The 25,213-nt window shown below is 46.2% G+C and overlaps 1 protein-coding gene across 3 annotated transcripts in view; it reads right to left on the bottom strand.

Moving 5' to 3' along the window:
- CASK (calcium/calmodulin dependent serine protein kinase) overlaps window positions 1–25,213 on the bottom strand; it is a 1,258,500-nt gene that overhangs the window by 213,955 nt on the left and 1,019,332 nt on the right. For all 3 annotated transcript variants that reach the window (XM_069204206.1, XM_069204204.1, XM_069204205.1), the window contains one exon: window positions 2,871–3,067. In XM_069204206.1, the coding sequence (XP_069060307.1) occupies window positions 2,871–3,067 (197 nt within the window). The remainder of the gene's footprint in view (window positions 1–2,870; window positions 3,068–25,213) is intronic.

Here is a 25,213-nt window from a genome sequence, read left to right as displayed (position 1 = left end):
CCAGTGTGCCCTGTCGTAGCGAGCCAGTAGAGCCTGAGAATTGGCAATCCGCCATTGATTGGCTGCTTGTGCTGCCACCCGTTTGCCTGCTGCATCGAATTTCCGACTTTCCTAGTCGGGCAGTGGTGCGTCCCCTGAGGATTGGGAGTTTGCCCTCTTTCTGGCTGCGCCCAGTACCACTGAATCTGGTGTTAGTTGCTGTGTTATGAACACAGGGTCTGTTGGGGGAGGTTTATATTTCATCTCCACCCTAGGCATGATGGCTCTGCCTTTAACTGGGTCCTGGAACACCTGTTTGGCGTGTTTTAACATGCCTGGAAGCATCGACAAACTTTGGTAAGAGCTGTGAGTGGAAGCCAAAGTGTTAAATAAGAAGTCTTCTTCTATGGGCTCTGCATGCATGGCTACATTATGGAGGCTACATTATGGAAAGTAGCTGCCCTTGATACCACCTGCATATATGCAGTGCTGTCCTCTGGTGGTGACGACCTTGCCGGGTAGCAGTCAGGACTATTGTCTGAGACTGGTGCATCATATAAGTCCCATGCATCCGGGTCATCTTGAGTCATCCCGTGTGCGTTGGCGACTGCATTGGGGGTGTTGCTACCGGGGACAGATGTGGTGAATGCAATGGTGAGGTCTGTGGCGAAAACCTTGGTGGTGTCTTGTCCTTTGTCACCTTTGCCTTTGGCTGCATTTCCGACTCCTGGAATGCTAGCTTTCGTTTCATCTTTATTGGAGGAAGAGTTTGAATTTCCCCGTCTCCTTTTGTATGTGCAGCCTCCTTTGAGTGTGGTCAGGCTCTCCCATGCCTAGTTCCTGCTCAAATCTGTGCCCCTGCATCTGGCTGGAAAGCCCATGCTCTTCTGTGTAGGTGCCTGTTTTCGGCTCCATGGCTGCATGTTTCGACACCGAAGGTTTCGGTGCACTCTTTTTCGTCTCCGAAGAAACCTTTTTAATTTTGGGGGTGTCGAATTCTCGGCGCCGAGTTGTTTCGGAGCCGGTATCTCGACCGGAGTCGGATGTCTTCGGCTCTTGGGAGGCCTTTTTCGGTGCCGATGTTTGGTCACCGTGTTTGCGGGTTAAGCCATGGCCTGTTGGCGGTGGCATCCCCTTGGCCTTTATAATTTTCGAGTGGGTCTTGCCGGGGCAGATTTAATCACAGTTTTCGGCTGTGCCCTCGGCTGCTCAGTTTTGGAGTCGTCCGAGTCCGATTCGTGAATGGAGAATCTCTCCTCTTCTTCGACGTCGATCTGTTCAGCCAGAGTCGAAGCCATCTGAAGTCTTCTGGCTCTTCGATCGTGCAGGGTCTTTTTCGATCGAAATGCCCGGCAGGCCTCCCAAGTATCCTCCCTGTGTTCCGGTGATAGACACAGATTACAGACCAAGTGTTGGTCTGTATAAGGATACTTTGCGTGGCAATTCGGGCCTAAACGGAACGGGGTCCGGTCCATGAGGTTTAGAGATGATGCGGTCGGGCCGACCAGGCCCCGCTGAAGAGTGGAAGCCCCGAAGGGCCACTGGAGTGCTTCTTTCTTTCGGTGTCGATGTGCTAACACTAAACCGGTACCGAGCGCGAACAAAACCGTCAAATTTTTCGATAACTAGCTAACTAGCTAATTCGAAATACGGAGCGAAGAGGAACACGTCCGAACCCGATGGTGGAAAGAAAACAATCTAGGATGGAGTCGACGCCCATGCGCAATGGAGCCGAAAGGGAGGAGTTCCTCGGTCTTGTGACTCAAAGAGACTTCTTCGAGGAAAAACAACTTGTAGCGCTCCAAGCCCAACACTAGATGGCAGGATAATGCACAGCATGTGTATCTGCAGCTACACTTGCCATCAAACATATATATATATACACACACACACACACACACACACAAAATGGCTGGCATACAAGCAAATACTCCATTTAGAGTATGGTAAATACTATGAAGCTATCAATCTCTTAAGCACAAGCTCTTCTTCATAGTAACGTAAAAGATATGTCCTTTATATCGGTATATTAAAAAGAGAAACCTCTAAGAAGCTGTTATTGACAAACTTGAAGTGGAAAGACACCACTTCTACACCAAGTAATATGTAATAATTAAAGTAGCCTTGCAAAATCAGGCATGAAACACACCATAGGGTCCCAGGGCAATATACACCTGAATAATCTATCCATGAAATTTAAAGGAAAATAACACTTGCCTTAAGAAGAAACACCAACGGGGTTCCACCATTAGGTGGAACAAACAAACACAGAACGGAAAAATTCTCATGGCACTGCTGAAACATGGCTCATTTGTGAAATAAGTGAAGACAAATATCCCCCTACAAGCCAGTACAGGAGGTATCCACTCGGGCATGCTTGCTTTAAGAGAGTCTAGGTGGGAGAATCCCTATAAGGGAGGAGGTTGTTAGTGTGAACTAGATTTTGCTAGAGCAGTAAATGAAGTGTGAAACATAAATATTATTGAGTGGGATCTATCCAGAAGTGCACTGTAATTCAAGTAACAGTCAAACTTGGTATCTATGTCCACTATAGAAAACAAACACAGGAAAGGGTCTGCATCACTGTGATAGGGGAAAGACCCAGAGAGCTAGCTTTGGGGACATGAATGGACAGGCTTTTAGGTTAGTGGGGAGGTAATTGATATGTTGGGAAACATACTGTAGGTAAAGACACCGCTTACAAAAAGGTCATAGCAAATATTTTTTATTTTACACTAAGCATAACATCAACAAACAACGAGCACACATTAACTCCATATTTGGTAGAATTTGATAGAATCTGATTACATAATAAATAAGAGTAAATGAAATATATTGCCCATATGGAAATACTGATTGAGAATTGATAGATTATTTAGGACATGGCTTACCATTCTTGAAGCTCAGGAGAAGGAATGAGACCTGCTGTACCGTTTTTCGAGTTTTCCAGTTTACCCTGCCACCAATTATGATCATCCTTACTAATGATCTGGATTATGTCGCCCACTCTAAATCTGATGCCAGCTTCTTTGCAGGGTATGAGGTCATCCTTTGCGGGATCATATTCAAATTGTGCCCTTACGTATATCTGGAAAAGATAGACGTTTAAAAAAATAATAATAATTGAAAACCTTGGTGATTAATTGAAGACTTGTGTCTAATTTAAACCAGCATGCCAGGTGAGAAGAAATTAAATGTAGTAGCATGGAGGGGAAACAAAGAGGAAAAAAAGATGAACAAAATACACCTAAACTCTGTCTTCAGGTGACTTCACAAGGATAGTGTAACATACTTCAACCACAAACTGAGGTCCCCAAGTCTAGTTTTTTTTGTATATTTATGCTAAGTTGTAAGCTATTTATTTTGTATATTTATGCTAAATTGTAATCTATTTATTTATTGATGATTCTAGTCCTTCCACTGTGTTAATTGCTTTGTTAACCACCATCCTGAATCAACTTCCCAATATGAGGGGTAAGTAAACTGTCCAACTAACTTCTAAAAGGAAGGCCCAACCACCAGCCCTAAATTTTGCTGATGGATACCTATCATGCTCAGCCCAAATGAGAACTGATTAAAGCCTAAAGACTGAGAAGGTAGTGGCTACAGCAATCCATGAAAAACACATTACGGGAAAATGACAATGAACCATGTCCTGAAAATAAAAAAAATAAAAACAGCCCTAGCCCTTGGAATTCCACAACAAAGTTTTAGCTCTTCTGCTTGCCCAAGTACATACATACCCACTGCTTTATTTGTAAATAAAAACGTACCGGTGGTCAAAGTTCTCCTCTGAAACACACGGCTGCGAGCACGGAATACTGATGCAGCGTAACCCTAAAGCCATTTCGGGTCTCTTTAATCCATTTACAGCCGCTCCTTGTCCATTCAGCTCACTCTTGAAGCTTTCTGCTTTCTCCCTTTGTGACACTTTTTCGTTTTTTGCTTCCTCCATCTTTCCCATATGTGTCTTTTGCTCACAGTAAATGCTTGAGGCAGAAAAAAGGTGCTGGCCCTCAAAAATAAGCGCCAGTGCCCCGCACCGGACACCACCAGCTCAAATGAAGCACTGCCTTACCATCACACTCTTCGTAACCCACTGAAGGCTTATCTGCTTGCTTTCCTTGTTTCAGACAACATACTGGACCAGATACTTCTCTGCATCTGGATTTGTTCTATTTCTTTCTTATTTTGTACTTGATGATACACCTGAATCGGTTGTGCACAGGGAATGCTTCAGCAGGCTTCCGATGGGCACAGCCACAAGCAAACCTGGTGTAGGAAGGTGGCTCTGTATATACTATTTCAAAGTAAGAAATAGTGTGCACAGAGTCCAAGGGTTCCCCTTAGAGGTAAGATAGTGGCAAAATTAGATAATTCTAATGCTCTATTTTGTGGTAGTGCAATAAATGAGGAACACACACTCAAAGACTTACTCCAGGCCAATAGGTTTTTATATTGAAAAATATATTTTCTTAGTTTAATTTAAGGAACACAGGTTCAAAATTTACAGTAAACACTTCAAATGTAAGGTACTTCACTTAGATACTTTAGGAACTTTGAATAAAAGCAATATCATGTACAGTCTTTGTAAAAATGGCAATAAGCTATTTTCAAAGTGGACAGTGCAAAAATCAACAGTTCCTGGGGGAGGTAAGTAAAGGTTAGATTAGGAGGTAAGTAAAACACTTACAAGTCTCAGTTCTGGGGCCTAGGCAGCCCACCGTTGGGGGTTCAAGGCAACCCCAAAGTTACCACACAAGCAGCTCAGGGCCGGTCAGATGCAGAGGTCAAAGAGGTGCCCAAAACACATAGGCACCTATGGCGAACAGGGGTGCCCGGTTCCAGTCTGCCAGCAGGTAAGTACCTGCGTCCTCCGGGTTGCAGACCAGGGGGTTTTTGTAGAGCACTGGGGGGACACAAGTAGGCACACAAAACACACCCTCAGCGGCACAGGGGCGGCAGGGTGCAGAGTGCAAAGCAGGCGTCGGTTTCAGGTAGGAAACAATGGAGGGAACCGGGGGTCACTAGCGGTGCAGGTAGGCACGGGGGCTTCTCGGGACAGCCACCACCTGGGAAAGGTAGAGGGTCGCCTGGGGGTCACTCTTGCGCTGAGGTTCGGTTCCTTCAGGTCCTGGGGGCGGCGGGTGCAGTGTTGGTTCGAGGCGCCGGGTCCCTTGTTACAGGCAGTCACGGTCAGGGGGAGCCTCTGGATTCTCTCTGCAGGCGTCGCTGTGGGGACACAGGGGGGTCGTCTCTGGTTACTCACAGGCTTGCAGTCGCCGGGGAGTCATCCCTGAGGTGTTCCTGGCCACAAAGCCTGTACTGGGTGGAGGTGCTTCTCACCTCCACCTGCAGGAACTGGAACACCTGGCGGTGAGCCTCAAAGGCTCAACCCTTTTGTTACAGCGCCCCAGGGCATCCCAGCTAGTGGAGATGCCAGCCCCTCGGGCCACTGCCCCCACTTTTGGCGGCAAGGCTGGAGGAGATAATGAGAAAAACAAGGAGGAGTCACCCACCAGTCAGGATAGCCCCTAAGGTGTCCTGAGCTGAGGTGACCCCTGCCTTGAGAAATCCTCCATCGTGAGTTTGGAGGATTCCCCCAATAGGATTAGGGATGTGCCCCCCTCCCCACAGGGAGGAGGCACAAAGAGGGTGTAGCCACCCTCAAGGTCAGTAGCCATTGACTACTGCCCTTCCAGACCTAAACACCCCCCTAAATTCAGTATTTAGGGGTACCACGGGACCTAGGAAACTAGATTCCTGCAACCTGAAGAAACAAGAAGGACTGCTGACCTGCAAGCCTGCAGAGAAGGAGGAAGACAACAACTGCTTTGGCCCCAGCCCTACCGGCCTGTCTCCAACTTCGAAATCCTGCACCAGCGACGCATCTGACAGGGACCAGCGACCTCTGAAGCCTCAGAGGACTGCCCTGGGCTAAAGGACCAAGAAACTCCAGTGAACAGCGGTCCTGTTCAAAACCAGCTACTTCTTTGCAACAAAGAAGCAACTTTCAAAGACTGCACGTTTCCCGCCGGGAGTGTGAGACTTCACACTCTGCACCCGACACCCCCGGCTCGAGATCCAGAGAACAAACACCTCAGGGAGGACTCCCCGGCGACTGCGAGCCCGAGAGTAACCAGAGCACCCACAGCGACACCTGCAGAGAGAATCCAGCAACTGCCTGTAACAAGGGACCCGACGCCTGGAACCAACACTGCACCCGCAGCCACCAGGATGTGAAAGAACAGAACCTCAGCGCCCGAGTGACCCCCTAGGCGACCCTCTAACTTGCCCAGGTGGTGGGTGTACCGAGAAGCCCCCCCTGTGCCGGCCTGCACCGCTAGAGTGACCCTTAGGTACCTCCATTGTTTCCTACCTGAAACCAGACGCCTGCTTTGCCCACTGCACCCGGCTGTCCCTGCGCCGCTGAGGGTGTGTTTTGTGTGCCTACTTGTGTCACCCCCAGTGCTCTACAAAACCCCCCTGGTCTGCCCCCTCGAGGACGCAGGTACTTACCTGCTGGCAAACTGGAATCGGAGCACCCCTGTTCTCCATATTCGCCTATGTGTTTTGGGTACCTCTTTGACCTCTGCACCTGACCGGCCCTGAGCTGCTAGTGTGGTAACTTTGGGGTTGCCTTGAACCCCCAACTGTGGGCTGCCTATGCCCCAGAACTGAGACTTGTAAGTGTTGTACTTACCTCCTAATCTAACCTTTACTTACCTCCCCCAGGAACTGTTGATTTTTGCACTGTGTCCACTTTGAAAATAGCTTATTGCCATTTTTACAAAGACTGTATATGATATTGCTTTTATTCAAAGTTCCTAAAGTATCTAAGTGAAGTACGTTACATTTAAAGTGTTTACTGTAAATCTTGAACCTGTGGTTCTTAAAATAAACTAAAAAAATATATTTTTCAATATAAAAACCTATTGGCCCGGAGTAAGTCTGAGTGTGTGTTTCTCATTTATTGCCTGTGTGTGTGTACATCAAATGCTTAACACTACCCTCTGATAAGCCTACCGCTCGACCACACTACCACAAAATAGAGCATTAGAATTATCAAATTTTGCCACTATCTTACCTCTAAGGGGAACCCTTGGACTCTGTGCACACTATTTCTTACTTTGAAATAGTATATACAGAGCCAACTTCCTACACCTGGTGTCTTATTTTTTGTTGTTAATCCTTATCCTTCCATTGAGTCAACTGCTCTGCTGACCACCATCCTGAATTAACTTCCCAATGTGATAAGCAAGTAAACTGTTCAAGTAGATTCTAAAAGGAAGGTCCAAAGATGTAGCCCAAAATCGTGTTATTGGACACTGATCATACTTAGGCCAAATGAGAACCTATTAAAGCCTAAAGCTTGAGAAAGTAGTGACTGCAGAAACTCATGAACACATTAGGGGTGAACTGCTCATGAACCATGTCCTGAAAAAAGTGTCCCAAGCCCTTCAATTTTTACAAAAAAGTTTTAGTTCTTCTCCTGTCCTAATACATACATACCTTACCCTCATGTGTTTCTTAACTCTACAGAAGGGGTATCTGTTTACTTCCCTCAATGAGGACACCATATTGGACCAGATGCTTCTCTGTATCTGGGTATGTTCTATTTCTTTCCAATTTTGTACTTCACAAAGAAGGAATGCTTCGGCAAGCTTACCACCGGAGCCATGGGCACATTCAGAAGCCTACTTGGTAGTTATTTCTTGTTGTCAAGCAAGCTGCATATCTGAGGCCAGGCACTGGTTTGGGGGACTGACTGAGACACTGAATGTCTAGGTTTCATGTAGATTATACTGTTTGAAACAGGTTCATCTCTCCCAGGCCACAATTCTCTGACAGCAAAGGCAAGAGTGCTGCGTCTTAGAAGTGCTGTATATTTATATTTCCTCTACTTCTTGCCTTAATCAACGGATATTCCCAACCCTCTCTGGGCACGTAGGGCAATGTAATTCTAATTGCTTTCAAAGTGTACAAGCCGGGGGCCGCAAAAGCTTGGCATTTTGTTTTAGGTCTGAACTTTGTAAAGAAGGTCCTATCACACCACCTAATTTTGATTGCCAGAAGGAGCAATTATTATCTGATTTGGAAAAGGGGCTGCATCTGTTAGACTTTTGAGGGTTTATCTTTCCTCATTTTGCTGGGGAGTGCAACAGTTGCGTCTTTTCCCTAGTAGGCTTTGTTGGACATTGATTACAATTCGATGTCGACCATTTCCTCCATCCCTCAACTCTTTTCAAGCTTCAATCCTTCATGGTAGTTTTGTTTGGGGTTGAGAGGCTGCTATGCCATCACTGGAAGGCATTCTCAGAAACTGGAATGTCAAGTAAGGACTGGAATGATTTTATGGATGACCATTTAAGAAGGAAGATACAAGGGTTCTCTTTCTTGGCTCAGTCTTCATGGGCGTATCTTCCTCTGATAAGCCTTTTTTTTATGGAAACTGCTAGTAATATAGTATTTAAGGTGTGATATGTGGATGATACACTTATTTTTTGTGAAGTCCCTTTGGTGGCAGGTAGGGTTGACCTAATCCAAGTATAGGGGCCAAGGATAGCGGATTCACTGGAACACTCTCTTGTTCAAATAGAGCCTGCTACAGGTTTCTTACATAGCTAGCTCTCTTTTCAGGGTTATTAAATTATGCCATTTATTGTGTTTTAAATTGTGACAGATTTATTTTCAGACAAAGGAAAATGATACATCTTTGCATGCAGGTTGAGCCGTGGAAGCGATTCAGCACTTCAAAAACTAGTTCCTTGAAAAGCAGGCATCTGACAGTTCCTACTGAAAACTTCACATTTTCATCAATTACAATAGGTTTATTTTTCCTTACTTTCTGTACTCTGCAATCATTTTTTCTAATGGTCAAAAAAGTCCTTTGGAGGATCACAGTAGTAAAGATCTTTTGTGATGTGGGAGGTTGTTTATTATCTTGCTGGCCAAGCCAATGACTGGTCTGCCTGGGTTTCCTACTCCTTTACTTTATTTCAGAGGCATGGTATCCTTATTGAGTTCCTCTCTGTATGGGGGAAATCTAGCTAGAGACAGATATGCTTCCTGATCTTCCCCAATACTGCTCTTTACAGCTACCTCCGATGCGATCAGAAATGCTTTACAGATTGGGTGTAGAAAGGTGTTAGAAATGGGGTCTCCAGCTGGCAGTCAGTTTGAACCCTGTCCACGTAGGGACCCTCTCTTCTCAGGGTAAGGGAGTCAACACACCTAAAATAACCCCTGCTCACCCCCTTGGTAGCTTGGCACAAGGAGTGAGGGCTTATCTCAGAGGCAATGTGTAAAATATTTGTGTGCGCACACACACACAAACACAGAGAAAACACCACAAAAGTATCCAACACCAGTTTAGAAAAAAAGCCAATATTTATCAGAGTTAAACAAGACCTAAATGACCAAAATCCAACATATACAAGCAAAGACATCACTTATCAAAGATTTAAAAGAGTCTTAATCCTGAAAAATCAGTGGTTGCATCCTTATAACATACAGTACCTTGGATGCGTCAAAAAGAAAGATGATGCAGGCCGCAAAAGGAGGTGATGGGTTGGAAAAGCAAGCAATGCGTCCATTATTTTCATGCTGGACAGGAAATGCGTGGATTCTTTTTCAGTCCACCTTGCAATGCGTTGATTCTTTTTCCGCCCAGCTGGCGATGTGTGGATTCTTTTCCTGCTGGACCAACGATGCGTTGATTCCTGGTTGCTGAGCATCATAGATAAAGAGAAATTACACTCAGGAATTTAGGTTGGAAAATCCAGACGGACGGCAACAATGGAACCACACTGAAGGCAGGGAAGCATCGATTTCACAGCATCGATTTTTCAGCCGCGGTGCAGGCGCAGCATTGATTTTTCTGCCGCAACGGCCTCGGTGTGTGGATTTTACCTTAAGTCACCAGCTTCCACTCCCAAGGGCCCAGGCACTGGTTTTGGCACCACTTGGCAAGTCAGGGTTCTTAGCAGAAGAGCCCAGGCACTAGCAGATGAAGTCTTTGTTGGCCTTCAGACTTCACAACAGGAGGCAAGCTCAGTTCAAAGCCCTTGGAGAACCTTGAAAAGCAGGATGTGGAAAGCCAAGTCCAGTCCTTTCACTCCCAGGACAGGATCAGCAAGCCAGCAAAGCAAAACAACAGGCAGAGTTGGCAGTTCCTCCTACAGCATCCAGCTCTTCTTCCTGGCAGAATGTCATCAGTCCAGGAGTGGTCTGAAATTGTGAGGTCAGCAGTCCAATACTTATTCTCATTCCTGCCTTTTAAGTAGGCCAACTTCAAAGGGAAGTATTTGTAGTGCACAAGACCCTGTATCTCCCTGTTCTGGCCCAAGAGACACTCTAGTGGGTTGGAGACTGCTTTGAGTAAGGACAGGTACAGCCCTATTCAGGTGCAAGTGGCAGCTCCTCCCTCCACTCTAGCCCAGGAAGACTCATCAGGATTTGCAGAACACACCTCAGCTCCCTTTGTGTGACTGTCTAGAGCACATTCACAAACAGTCCAACTCTCAAGTCTGACCTAGATGTGTATTGAGCAGCAAGGAAGAGGCACAGAATGGTTAATCAAGAAAATGGCATTTTCAAGATGACTGTAAACACCAGGACAGTGCACGCTCTACGGGCAACCAGAATGCAAAAACCCAACACTTTCAAGATAATGTAATTTATGCATTGTGATGATATGTTATTGTTTAACCTTTTGCATTGCAGAATTGAATCCTGAAGAATCATTTTTAAGGTGCTTATAAATACTGTCCATTTGCAATGTATTGCTGCAAGCTTTCAGAGTGAGTCAGGGTGTGGTTCCTTTCCAGGGCCTTCTAGAAGCTTTCCCTGCAGCATGCCTGGGTGTGGTTGTGGGCTGGGCCAAGACTCTATAAAAGGGAGCCAGCCCAGCTCCACGTGCTCACTATTCAGAGGTCCTGGTGCAGAGTAGCAGCAACTTCCTGAGCTCCTGTTCCGGTGGCCTACTTTGATTTTCCAGGCCTCGCCCTTTCACTCGTTGGGTGATTCTTGATCAGGGCGGTAAGACGGAGGTTGGGCAGGGCCCCCGACTCCGTATCAATGACGCTCGAACTCTTGGGTCTAATTTTTTTCTTGCTAAAATAATTTGCTCTTGCGTGTGTGAATGTGCATTTGGACTTTTCCATTACATTTGCATGGTGGCATTCAAATAGGCAACACGCGCGATTCTTTTCTTGTGTACTAATTCATGATATACATTATGCGCAACCATTCCTTGGCAGTTTCATGGTGGCATTCGAATCGGCAAGACGCGCGATTCTTTTCTTGTGTTCTAATTTATGATATACATTGTGCGCTACCATTCCTTGGCAGTTTCATGGTGGCATTTGAATCGGCAAGACACGCGATTCTTTCCCTGGTGTTCTAATTCATGATATTTATTGTTCGCTACCATTTCTTGACAGTTACATGGTGGCACTCAGATAGGCAAGACGCGCAATTCTTTCCTTGTGCTTAATTCTTGTTGTTCATTGTACGCTACCATTTTTTGACAGTTACATGGTGGTTTTCGAATCGGCAAGACGCACGATTCTTTCCTCGTGCTTAATTCCTATTGTTCATTGTACGCTACCATTTTTTGACAGTTACATGGTGGTTTTCGAATCGGCAAGACGCGAGATTCTTTCCTCGTGTTTAATTCATGTTGTTCATTGTACGTTACCATTCCTTGACAGTTACATGGTGGTTTTTATCGAATCAGCAAAACGCGCGATTCTTTCCTCGTGCTTAATTCATGTTATTCATTGTGCACTACCATTCCTTGAGAGTTACAGGGTGGTTTTCGAATCGCCAAGACACGCGATTCTTTCCTCGTGCTTTATTCATGTTGTTCATTGTGCGCTACCATTCTAAGGCATTTACTTGGAAGTATTCGAGTTGACAAGTCACATGATTTATTCCTTGAATCTATGTGGTGTTATTCATGGCGCTCAATCCTTCTATGGGGGTTTAAATACCTATGTGGAAATCTACAATGTGCACAATTTATGTTTCAACATTTAGAGAGAACAAAGAAGTCCAGAGTTCTAGATGATATGTCATGTGTTCCTAATATGTATTCTTAAAATAAGAATTATACAAAAGGTTCAGAATTTAGTATGATAGTTTTCCTGATATTCATGCTAAAGAAAGTACTAGAATCTGAAAGTTATATTTAACTCCTCCTTTTTTCTCCCACAGGTATTCAGTCATCAAAAAAGTCTAGTTTTTATAAGATTCATTCTTAAGGTTATTCATGTATTCAGAGTGATGATGCTTAGAGTCATAGTATAGTACTGTTTTCATGAGAGATTATTTTTATGCTTGTGTGTTTTAACCTTTTACTTCCTACAGGTCTCCTTCCCAGCTGTTCCCTTCCTAATCCCTTTTTCCCCACTTGGACTCTCTTAGACTCTGAGACAAATCTAATCAGAGTATTGGAGCTGTCTTGTGGTGGAAGGGTTGGGAGCGTGCACAGACCCCGAGGATCTGGTGACTGTGACAATTACAATTTAAAAACCAATTTTACTAAAAGATGCATTTTTAAAATTGTGAGTTTAGAGACCCCAAACTCCGCATCTCTATCTGCTCTCAATGGGAAACTGCACTTAAAAGATATTTCAAGGCAATCCCCATGTTACCCTATGGGAGAGATAGGCCTTACACTAGTGAAAACCGAATTTAGCAGTATTTGACTATCAGGACATGTAAAACACACCAGTACACGTCAAATACACTGCACTGCACTCTGCCAATGGGGCTGCCTTGGGCCTACTTTAAGGGTGACAAACATGTAGTAAAAGAGAAGGTTTGGGCCTGGCAAGTGGGTCTAATTGGCAGGTCAAACTGGCAGTACAAAACTGTACACACAGACAATACAGTGGCAGGTCTGAGACATGTTTACAGGGCTACTCATGTGGGTGGCACAATCAGTGATGCAGGCCCACTAGTAGCATTTGATTTACAGGCCCTGGGCACACGCAGTGCACTTTACTAGGGACTTACTACAACATAAAATGTGCCAGTCAAGGAGAAACCAATCACCAATACAATTTAGGCAGAGAGAACTTGCACTTTAGCACTGGTTAGTGGTTAAGTGCCCAGAGTCCTAAAACCAGCAAAAACAGATCAGAAAAAAATAGGACGAAAAAGGCAAGAAGCTTGAGGATAACCCTGCAAAAAGGGCCATTTCCAGCAAAAGGACTTTGCTTATTTAGAGCCTCTGCCCCTTTTTCTAGCATTCCTGTCTGTCAGTTTTTAATCCTCTACCGGGACTGAGTGCTCTCATTTGTTTCCTAACCCTTTTCCATGTCAGGATTACTTGAAATTCTCTTGGTCGTGTGTTGTTGAAGAAAATGAACAAATAGGAGTTTCTGTGCATAGTCTGGAGATGTACTACTCTTACCTTTCCTCCTGATTGGTAGTTGGAATAAGCAAGACACATTTTATGATATTTTGTTGTTATTAATCATTATATGGTAGGTGTGATTGCATGATGCTGTGAACACATAAAATCAGGGGTTCACATGCATGACTATAGTCAGATATTTTCCTGACTGAGTTCTGTCTGGTGGGCTATACGGTTGCCTTCTTTTACTATACAGTAAATATTTGCATTCCATATCCAAGTTGTCAAATGTTACAAATTCTCCTTCATTACACGTATGGCAGTGGGTCTGTGGCATCTATGCAGTTTCACTGGTTTCCCAAGAGCATGGATTAGCTCAGACTCATTAGTTCTGCTGTGGGGTTCACAACCATCAAGACTTGTAAATGTACAAGTGGTCATTCTAATCTTATGGTCTGAACACTGTGGAAGACTGTTCTCTATGTCTGCTTCCCCAGATCCTTCTTAAAATCAATGTTAACATCCTGTAAGATTTTGGTGCTCTACATAGTATCAATAGCATACTTGGCAGGCTTTGTAAATGCCTCCCAATTCTGAAAGGTTCTAATCATTGCCACTCTCTGAACTCAGATAGAATTCAATCCCTGGTACACACTTTCCTTAAGTTGCTGAGCTGGTCTTTGTGGTGACTAAGATTTTTGTCACTTCTATAGCAACACTTCTCCTGTATGGTTTGTGTGCCTATCATCTTATCTTTCAGTATTGGTAGCATTGTTAGTACAACCTTCAATCAGATATTTTCCCTAACGCTGTGTTTCTAAGTAGCTGTAAATTGACATTTTTGCATGTACGCTGAGGGAATCTAGTTGAAGACTTTAAACAGCTTTGCATATTGACTTACTGTTATAACCGTGAAGTCAAAGATGAAAAAAGTGGTAGTGTTCTGATTACTTAGAGGTAATTTTCATTGCAAAGAGTTCAAGTCTTCCTTGCCATTGTCCTTGTTTGTCTCTATAATAATATACGCAAAAGTTGTAGAAGAAATTAGATCACTCGTGTGGCCACAACCACTTAGGTTGTGATCCTATCACTGCTTGTGATCTCTTGACTGTTGTGCTGGTATATTTGCAGGGGAGTCTTCCTTTTGGACTAGGTGGCCTCACACACTTAATTGTGTCATGCTTCATCATAGCCCACCTATCCCCACCCTGGTAGGACAATGCTACCAGGGTGGACTCAACCTCATGGTGAATTACACCAAGAGGGCGTTCTCAGATAAAGTTTTCTGGAAAGTAATGGGAACCAGTTAAGTTTAAAAATACCTAGCAGACTACCAGTGCAATATACCTTTAATAGTGGTGTCCGTTAAAAACATATGTCAACGGTACTCGTGAGTTCAATGACTCACCCCGTCTTAGAAAAAAGCCAACATGTTTCTGCCCTCACAAAGAGCCTAGCATGGTCTGGGGCCTGTTTCAGGGCTAAGGACCCCTAATCATGTATGTGTGGGCAGACTACTGTTCTACCTCACAAGTGAAAAGGAATATTTTATATCTACGCACTCAAGGCCTACATGAGTGGCAAAAGAGGCTTATGGATCCCCTAAATTATAGGGATTTGGGCCTTTGGTATGGGGGCAGGGACGATGCCCCTTGTAGTCACACATTTATCAAAGGATCCATCATGTCTGATCACCTACTCCATCCAGCTCCCAGCCGCTTGTCCTTGTTTGTCTACATTCTTTGTGGTCTTGGTTTTCAACTGTTCCAATAGTGTCAAACAGTAGATGTAAGATTCCCAGGAGAGAGGTCTCGTATGCAAATCTTCAGGGCAAGCACAGAGGCTACAATTGTGCTGTGAAATCTAAGAGCTAGTTGTGCAGCTGCACTATGGGGAATATTACAAGAAAGAATAGATCTGTGTTATGAAGACTGCTTTAAATAAAGAAAGCGTTACAAAGCAAGTAAGAATCTATTACTCCCCTTCATTAAGGTTTTAAATTGCCAGGGAATACCAAGCAGAATCCAGATGGCAATGATGAATTTGGTAAAAGAAATATGTTACTTACCCTGTAAGCATCTATTTGTGCACGCAGTGCTCTAGATTCACACATTGTGCATATTCCGGTCATCTAGTGTTGGGGCCAGAGGTGTGCAAGTTGTTTTTCTTCAAAGAATTCTTCTCACTCACGAGGTGTTGTGACTCCAACTCCTTAACTGAAACAAGCAAAGTTGTGCGGGGAGAAGGGTGGGTGCATGTTAATGCACAGCACTACATGCCCCAAACAGATGCTTACAGGCTAAGTAACATTTTCCATTTGAGGCATGTGTGGTTGTTGATACGCATACTGTGCATTAACTGTAAAGCAGTTCTCCCCTAAGCGGTGGCTAGCCTGCAGATGTTGCAGAACACTGAAAGAAGATATGAAGTACAGCCTGGACAACATGTGCTTGTTAAGCTGGCTAAAATGTCTACACAGTAGTGCTTAGTGAAAGTATGTGGTGTAGACTAAGGAGTGCTTCACAAATGTCCACTACTGGGCTGTTCCTAAGGAAAGCCATATAGGCCCCTTTCTTTCTGGTAGAGTGGACCCTAGGAGGGGCAGGCAAAAATCTTTTAGCTTTTGTGTAACTGGTCTGGATGCATTTAACTATCCACCTGGGTATGCCTGATTGGGATAAGGCCTTTCCCTTTACTGGATTCAGGAAAAGCAACTAACAGTTGTTGGGATTTTCGGAAGGGGCTTTGTCCTGTCCACATAGTACATTAAGGCGTGTTTGACATCTAAGGTATGAAGGGCCATTTCTGCAACTGAGTCAGGTTACAGAAAGAAAACAGGGAATTCTATAAAGCGAGTAAATCATTGTTTGGTTGAAGTAGCTCCTTTGGAAAATCCATATTTGTCTCTTACTTTGGTGCTGTTTCCACAGATGGCACCTCTGAAGAAGCCTTGTGTGGAGGTTTCTTGGGCAGGTCGATGCTGGAAGGATGTGAAGGCTTCAGGAGAGGTAGTCTTGGAGCTTCAGGAATATGATGAGCAGCAAAAGGACCCACGTGGGGGTAGGCGTCTGGAGGGTGCCCATGCCTTTCACTGTCTCCATGTCCTTCTTGATTTTGGCCAACATCTTGCCAACATGAGGAACAAATATATGTTCCCCTTCAAAGGGCAGGTTGAGAAGTTGGCATGTCGATGGAGGAGAACATTAGAATGAATCCCTTGAGCTGTGGTGTCCACAGCATCTAGGGCACACCTTATTGGTGTACTGGAAATCAGTTTGCCTTATGTGAGCAACTCACACCCTCTCTTACGGTGCTCCCCTGGGAGAGGTTGGAGGAGTCTGGAAATATCTAGAGAGCAGACCAATAGAATTGTCGATACACCAGTAGTTGGCAGATGAGCTTACCAAGCATGTCTATCCTTTTGCTCTCTTTGTCCAGCGGAGGAGTCTCGCTGGTGGCTTGAGCTTTTGCTCACTTGCGAGCGGTATGAACCGCTAAAGAATCTGGTGCAAGCTGGCCTCTAACGCAGTTGGGATATGACAGAAAAGCTTTACATTTCTTGTCAATCTAGGGGTAATAACATGGCCTCTGAAAGGTCCTTGAAGATGTCAGGAGCAGGCTTAAACATCCTTTTCAGCATGGCGAGGTACTGCCTGGGGCGATGGGTAGAGGATAAAGTTTCAAAGAGGAAGTCCTCTTCAACAGGCTCTTTATGCAGTTGGATTATATGGTAGGCACTGGCCGCTATCTAGAAACCCATGTTAGGAGGTGGTGTCATCCTGCAGAGAAGGTCGGGAAAGGTAGAGGTCAGGATCCATATCTCCAGGTGAATCTACATTGTTAGAGTCCCAGGGATCTGCCTGTGGGGTCATGCCATATGGTCCCTCCCTCACCCCCCATGAGTGTGGTGACCCCTGTGAAGTGTAGGAAAGATGGTCATGCAGAGAAGCAGGTGGATCGTTAAGGTCTGCTGTTGAGGTGGACTGGAAAGAGGTGGTTGCAGTCCAGGCTCAGAAAGAGTACTGATGGCTTTATTCTGCTTTTTCTGATGCTTTTGTGGAGTAAGGGGCTCCACAGCTTCTGCAAAGCAAGCTGCCCCTTAAGAGACCATGTGGCCGGTGCCAGAGGCTGTGTAAGGACTTGGCCAGTCTAGGATAGAATGACTATCTGCCTCTGGCAAGAGCCAAGTTCGTCGAGGAGTTTCTAAAGAACTGGTCTGATGTGCTTCAGGGCTGCTTTTCCAGTCTGCATGGAAGATTTTGGCACCGACAAGGGCTTCAACGCTAACAGCCTCAGATCCAACAAGTGGGTCAGAGCTCAGGGTGTCTGTTTTAAGATTTCCTTCAGTGCGGAACCGATGACGGGCATGGTGTTTGAAGTTGACAGTCGAAGCCAACCATGCCCGCAGGTAGTGGTGGCCTGAAGCCTGTCTCTGTGTGTCCAAAGAGGCTGAACACCCCTTATGGGGTGGAAGCTAAGAACGATGTTGAGAGGGAGAGGGAGCTGTAATCACAACATGCTGAGCCAGCAGGATCTCTTCGATCTCTAGGTCGGAGCCAGAACTCTCGGAGGGCGAGAAAACCTCCTCACCGGCAGCCAAAGGCTCAAGATGATGTTCCCTCTTAAGGTTCTGAGCTCCAAAGAGGTCTGGATTATCTTTGCCGCTGTTTGACGCTGTTGCACAACTTCTAGGGTCAATGGGCTCTGCGGCATCAGAGAGTCTTTTTCAACCAGAAGGGCCGGTATGCATCCAAGAGGCCTTGTTGTGCTCAGGTGAAGGGCAAAAATTACAGACCTGGTGTGGTTGGCCCAGGGGTAGTTCGCACATCATCGAGGGTAGTATCGAAAGCGCATCCATTCTATTAAAGGCGAGGCACAGTGGGAGTGGACCGAATGGAAAGGAAAGAGGCCCCAATGAGCAAAATCCCACCAGGGTCCGGAGTCGACCAGAGAACCCTGGCTGAAGCTGTAAGCGTTGACCTGATATGAAAGATGAGGGAACGAGACTGAACAAAATACTGATGGATGGAGAGGAACCATGAAGACTGAAAAGAACACTGCAACTGTGGAGAACAGAAGCACATGTCGGAAACCCAATGGCAGAAAAAAAACAATCTAAAAATTAAGCAGATGACCATGTGGATTGCAAGCAAGAGGTGGAGTCACAGCACCTCATGACTCAAGAAGAATTATTCGAAGAAACACAGCCTGCATACATCCTGGCCCAACACTAGAAGCCAGGAGTATGCACAGCATGTGTATCTACAGCTACACATCCCTCAAACTTAAAGATACTGTTATGGTGCACTGTTGATCTAAGTCCACAGGGCCATGATTTTGTCAAAACCTGTGTATCATGCCACATGGAAGCAATACATCCTGCTTCCATAATGGTAAAAATCAAGGCCTGTATCCCTGGTATTGTGCATGTGACTGCATCATATGAGCCTTTGCCTGCAAATGTACACACCCTAATCTATATCTTTGTTTGTAGAAGGAGCCAGCCAGTCTTTTCTCAAGAACGATGACTGAGGCATTAGCAGAAAGTTATAAATAATGGCAGGCAGTATGAGGACTCAGGATTACCAAAATCACAATGAAGCCATAGTTATCTTACTCACTCATCACAATTTGCTCACATTATAAATCTATGGAAAGGTTTCACAGAAAAGAGAAAATAATGACAGAAGTAGGACACATTTTTCAACAGCTTACACCTAGTCAAATAGGTATACTGAACCTGATCAGCAAATTATGTATTGCTTCAAAAGGAAGGCTCAACAGACTAATGACTGCAGGATTGTGGAAAGGATTATGCACAAGGATAGCTCACAAAGCTATCCAACATTTCACTTTGACCCATACATTATACAGAGCCATGGTTCAGTTCAGATAGAATTTAGAGTGAACAGTTCATCATCCACATGGAAATCAATCATAAGTTTGGAACAATCATAATTGAAGTCCAATTATTTGTGAAGCACTTTGCATGGTGCATCACTGCAAAAAGACTGCAGCTCACTGATGGGTCTGACAAAAGTGATGGAAGTCTTCCCTGAGAACAACTAATTAATTACAGTCTGTAACACTCTTTCTGGTGGATACTCTATCTGAATGCAGATTCCGCACCGTTAGAATACTCTCACATCTCTTGCAGCAATAGGTGCTCCTCTGGCGTTGTGCTGAGATGTGCGGAAGCTGTGGTGGGTTATAAAGAAATGTAATGGCATAGCCCTGCCGGACAATCTGGAGGGCCCATATTTTGGATATGATGGAATGCCACACTGGAAGGAAGTATCAAATTCTGCCTCCCAGAGGGAGGTTGTGCGCTGCTAAGGGAAAACTAAAGCGACTTGGGTGCTGATGCTGCAGGGGAGGGGGACTGGAAAGATCAATGCCCCCCTCATGTTGTCTACCTGATCCCTGTTCTCTGCCCCAATAGGACCTAGATGACTACAGCAGGGCTGGAGGGGATTGACGTGGCCTGTATAGAAACCCCTGAAGTAACCTCAGAAGGACCAAAACGGATTAGAGAACTGTGTGGCAAGGGCTGAAAGGCCCAAAGAGCACAGAGTGGCCCTTCATTCCTTTAAGTGCTCCAAGATGGAATCAGCTTTTTCGCCAAAAGGGCAGGATCCATAAAAAGGCATATCCACGAGGGATGCCTGTACATCAACAAAAAAGCCAGTCGATCCTATCCACGCATGCTGACTGAGCACCACACTAGTGCAGACTGCTCTCTCTAAGCAATCAATAGTGTCCAGACCATCGTGAATCAAATATTTAGCTGCATCTGGACAATCTTGAATGGTTTGAGTCAAAGAGGCCCTAAACTCACCTGGGACTGTCAGCAAGACCTTGTTGACCATGTCCCAGAGAGCATTTGTATATCATCATTCTGTCCCGAGACCCAGCCCTTCAGAAAAAGGCTAAGGTACCAACCTAGGACACAAGAGTCTTGTTGGCACCGGAATAGGTGTCTGTCGACACGGCATGGATCCGGGGATTAGAATGGGCCTGGCACCAACAGTGGGCTCCGGGAACACTGGCAGCAATGGCCCTGGGAAAAGGCACTGGGGAAAGTTGAAGTGGTATGACCGGAGCCAGTGTGGATCCATGATCGGATCCGTGGGTGACCATTGGACCCAGGTTCGGTGATGCTGGGGCGAAACCAGATGGGTCTCCCGCAGAGCCTGAAGGCACTTCAGAGGGGTCGGCGTGCTCAAAAGTCAAGAGCATGGCCTCATAAAATTCTTTCATTTTAGCAGGGTTCACTCCAGAGGAGCTGACTCGGCAGTGGCATAGGCTCCAAAGAACCATGTCTCGAATGCCAAGATTCCTTTGTTGCATCAGACAAACGAAGAGAAGTCAAAAGTGCACTTTGATTTTATTTTTTGGTGACTGTCCTGATGTCTTCAAATGGGACAAAGAGGACTTGAAACTCATGGAATGATCTCTGGACCTTCTTCTCAACAGAGACCTCCAAGGAGGTGTGCGACCCAGAGTCACCTGCCGGGCCACTAATAGCTTTACGGACTGCAACCTCAAAGTCTCTGATACCATGGCCTGGCAGTTGGAGCATGATTTGAAGTCCAGACACCACAGACACACAAGGTGTGGGCCCCACACTGACATGGAGTGATGGCAGGCGCTACAGGGTTTAAAATCTGTCTTACTTGATGACATTTGCTCAACACATCAGAAGGAAAATGCCCAAAAAGGTCAATAATGTTGAAAAAACCCTGTCAAAAAGTGACAGAGGGGTTGCTCTTCTTCAGATCCACACTGGCTGGCGCTGAAATAAAAGGACTAGCGTCAGCGCGCCATGTTCGTGCCTATATAGGTGAAGCGGACGTCATTTCTGAGGTGGTCACGGGAGCTGCATGGAGCCGATCGACACCAAGTACCATCACGCAGGGGTTCTCACGAAAAATCCAGTCTAACACCTGTGAAGAATTCGAAGGTAAGGAATTTGCAGCTTGAAGTCTCCATCAGATACTCTTTTCTGACTTTGCCCCACCGTGGCTATTCAGTTTTAACTGTGAAAATAGCCTGCAGCTTCCTTCATCCTCTCTATTACTGCCTCTCGTCTCTCCCTACTTGTTACTTTGTGTCCTGCATGCATTATTGACAGGAGACTGTTGATGGAGGTTTTGGAACCACCTGTCACAAGCTGGCTGCAGAGCAACTAACATTAAATGAAGAAGAGATACGGCGAGTAAATCACAGTGTCTTCTATGGCAGTGTGTGCTGTAGTGAATTAGCTGTACATGAGTGAGATGAACAAATTACTTACCTAAGGTAACGATTTGTCTGCTAGAGACATATTCTAGTTGCAGATTCCTCATCTTAGAATTTCCCGCAGGCGTCAGACTGGATACGGAAATTTTTCTTCAAGCAGTACACTTGCGTCCTGTCAGGTGGGTCCGTCAACTCCACGTGCGTCGTTGGCGTTGTGGTCGCCATGATGACTTTGCGGTCATACATAGGTGCCACCCTGGTGCAGTGACGTCAGTTTCTTTTCACGACTTTCCACGCCAGTAGCACAGAGCGTTGAAGAACACTGAGAATGGTGTGCCAGAACTAGGGTCCTGAAAAGTGAATCCTTGTCCCTAGAAATAATTTTGCAGTGCGGTGAGGATGAGCGTGTCGGTAAGAAATCTGCAACTAGCCTATGGCCCTCATTTCAACCTCAGAGGTCTTTTTCAAAGACCACCGAAGTTCTGCTGGGCCGAAGACCGCCAACACATATTATGACTGCTGGCGACCCTCCACCCTTTTTTTGACGGAGAGCTGCCAGCAGCCAAACTGGCAGTCGGTGGTGTAGTGGAGGCTGCTCCACCGCCACATCATCAGAACACCACCCACCGAATTACATCTCAGTATTTGGCGTGGCGGTGTTCTGGTGACGGGATGCTGGTGGCGGAGCAGCCCTCATGGATCCCGTTCCCTTCTGGAGGAACACTGAAACAGGTAAAGTGATCGCCCGTTAGGGGAAGGGGGTGGGGGGGCGGTGTTGTGTGGTGTGTGCGTGAGTGCATGTGTGTATGCGGGAGGTGTAATGTGTGTAGGGGAAATGTTATGTGTATGTATGTCTGCATGTGTGTGCGTATGTATGAGTGGTGTGAGTGTGCGTGAAGGGGGGTGTGGGAGGGGTATGTTTGGGGGGTATATGGGGTCGGGGCCTGGGGTCCTACTACCTTTGGGCGGTGGTGGGGGGGGTTGTGGGTGATGGGGGTGGACTCAGGGGAGGTGGAGACCCCAATCAGTGCCAGGGAACGAATTCCCTGGCACCGATAGTGACTACCATCATGGATTTCGTAGCGGTTCAAAACCCCACGAAATCCATGGCGGTATGCAGGTTCCTGATACCGCCGGCGGACTAGTGACGGCCACCGGGCTGGAGACCACTGTCTCCAGCCTGGCGGTCTTACCGCCATAATTGCACCGTCCTCCAGGGTCGTAATGAGGGCCTATGTCTCTACCAGATAAATCGTTCCAAAAGTAAGTAAATTGTTCATCTGATAGAGTCTTTTAGCTGCAAGATTCCTTACCTTAGCATAGATATCCAAGCAATACCATCCTCAGCAGTGGGCTGCGAACCAAGATCATACTAGAAAGTCCTGCAGGACCGTCTCTGCAGAACTAACTGTCCAGGCAGTAATGTTTTGTACGTGTGCAGGGATGCCCACGTTCCTGCTTGGCAGATGTCCAGGACAGGAACTCCGTTTGCTAATGCTGTGGTGGCAGCAGCTGCTCTGGTGGAGTGAGCATGAAGGCCCTCAGGTGGTTGCTTCTTTGCCAAAGCGAAACACATGTTGATGCAGAACACCAACGATCGTGAGACACCGCCCGCCCTTTCTTCGTACTCACATATCCTGTAAAGAGTTTATCATCCACCCAGAAATCTTTGGTATGATTGAGGTAGAACGCCAATGCTCTTTTTGGATCCAGACTGTGGAGTCTCTACTCTTCATGAGAGGAAAGTTGGGGTGCGTAAAAAGTAGGAAAAGTGATGGATTGGCCTAAATGAAAAGGCGTAAAAACCTTAGAAAGGAAGGAGGCTTTGGTACAAAGCACCACTTTGTCAAGATGGACAGGTAGAAATGGTGGCCTTGGCGAAAGAGCTTGAAGCTCACTCACTCTGCAAGCAGAGGTGATGGCAATCAGGAAAGCAGTTTTTGGTGTCAGGAGACACAATTATGGAGTGGCTCAAAACGAGCACACATAAGGTCAGTAAGGAATGTGACATTAGGAATGGGGTAGGTGGGTACAAATGGGTAAGTCCCTTAAGTCATCTTCCAACAATGGGAGACTTGAGTAAAGAAGGTTGATCTGGCAATCTGAGAAAGGCAGAGATGGCAGTTAAGTAGCCTTTAAGGGTGTCCGAAGCAGAGCCCTGCTGGACAAGAGAGAGGGTGAACAGGAGAACCTCAGAAAAAGATGCAGAAAGGGGATCAGTGGATTTGTTGGTACACCATGCCACAAATTTCTTCCAACAACAGGCGTATACCGTTTTGGTGGAGGGGCGCCTGGCTGCCAAGATAACATTACAGACTTCGGGGGAGGTTTGATGTAGAAAAGTCACTCTTTTTGGCATGGTTACCCTCACTTTTTGCGTGTTTATCAGTGTGTTTAGACTGTTTTCACTTGGATCCTGCTAGCCAGGACCCCTGTGATTGTGCTTTCTCCTCTAAATTTGGTTGCTTTGGTACCCTTTACACCACACAATTGGCATTCTGTTGTACCCCTGTAAGTCCCTTGTATATGGTATTAAGATACCCAGGGCATTGGTACACCAGGGGTGCCCCAAGGGCTGCCTCATGCATTATGCCACCCATGGGAGACCATGCAAACTGTCTGCAGGCCTGCCTTTGCAGCCTGTGTGAAAAGGTGCATGCACCCTTTCACTGCTGGTCACTGCACCAGGTCCCTGTAAGTCACCCCGATGGAAGGCCCTCCTAGCCCAGAGTGCAGGGTGAAGATACCTGTGTGTGAGAGCAACTCTTCATGGGCAGAGGTGCCCCCACAAATTCCAGTTCCAATGCACTGTACTTTGTAAGTGAGGGGAAGCCATTTTACCCGTGTACTGGTCACAGGTCACTCACTACCTGTGGTCCAGCTACATAATGGTAACTCCGACCTCAGCATATTTGATATCAAACATGTTGAAATCCTACTCCAATACTAATGCCAGTATCGGTGGCATGATTCTGTGCACTCTGGGTGCTCCTTAGAGGACCCTCCCCACCCAGGATTGCTCCTACCTGTCTTACAGGGTTTGCTGGCAGCCCACACTACAGCAGCCCTTCAGATAGGTTTCTGCCCTCCTGCTGCATGACCAGCACAAGCAGGGGAAGGCAGACCAAAGGATTTCCTGTGGGAGAGGGGAGGCAACTCCTTCTCCCTTGGAAATAGGTGTTACAAGGCTGGGGAGAAGTAGCCTCCCGATGCCTTGCTTTGAAGGGCACGTTTGGTGCCTTCCTTGTATAATACGGTTTGCAGCAGTCCAAGGACCCTGCTCTGGCAGAAAAACACCCAAATGAAAGGGGAGTTACCATTGCCCTGTCCATCACCACCCCCAGGGGTGCAACGACGTCCGGCTGACAGGATCTTCTGCCCTTCGGCTCCAGGAAGAATCTTCAACAGGTGGTGGTGTGGAGGACTCCTCTGGTCCTCTCTATCTACTGTCCAACGTGGGAGACGGTGAGCACTTGCCTCTTCCTTCAGGACAATACCCCTATGCACTGCAACCAAGGTTTGTTGACTCCTGCTCCAAGGGATCTTCAGGTTCCAAGTAGCCCGGGCCACCAGCACTTCATCCTTGCAAGGACAGTCTCTCCTTTGCTGCTCCAGCGATGTGGGACT

This window comes from Pleurodeles waltl, chromosome 8 (assembly GCF_031143425.1).
Source record: "Pleurodeles waltl isolate 20211129_DDA chromosome 8, aPleWal1.hap1.20221129, whole genome shotgun sequence".
In the NCBI taxonomy this organism is placed as follows: domain Eukaryota; kingdom Metazoa; phylum Chordata; class Amphibia; order Caudata; family Salamandridae; genus Pleurodeles; species Pleurodeles waltl.
Note: the sequence above shows the minus strand (reverse complement) of the source record. Positions and strands in the feature narration are given on the sequence as shown.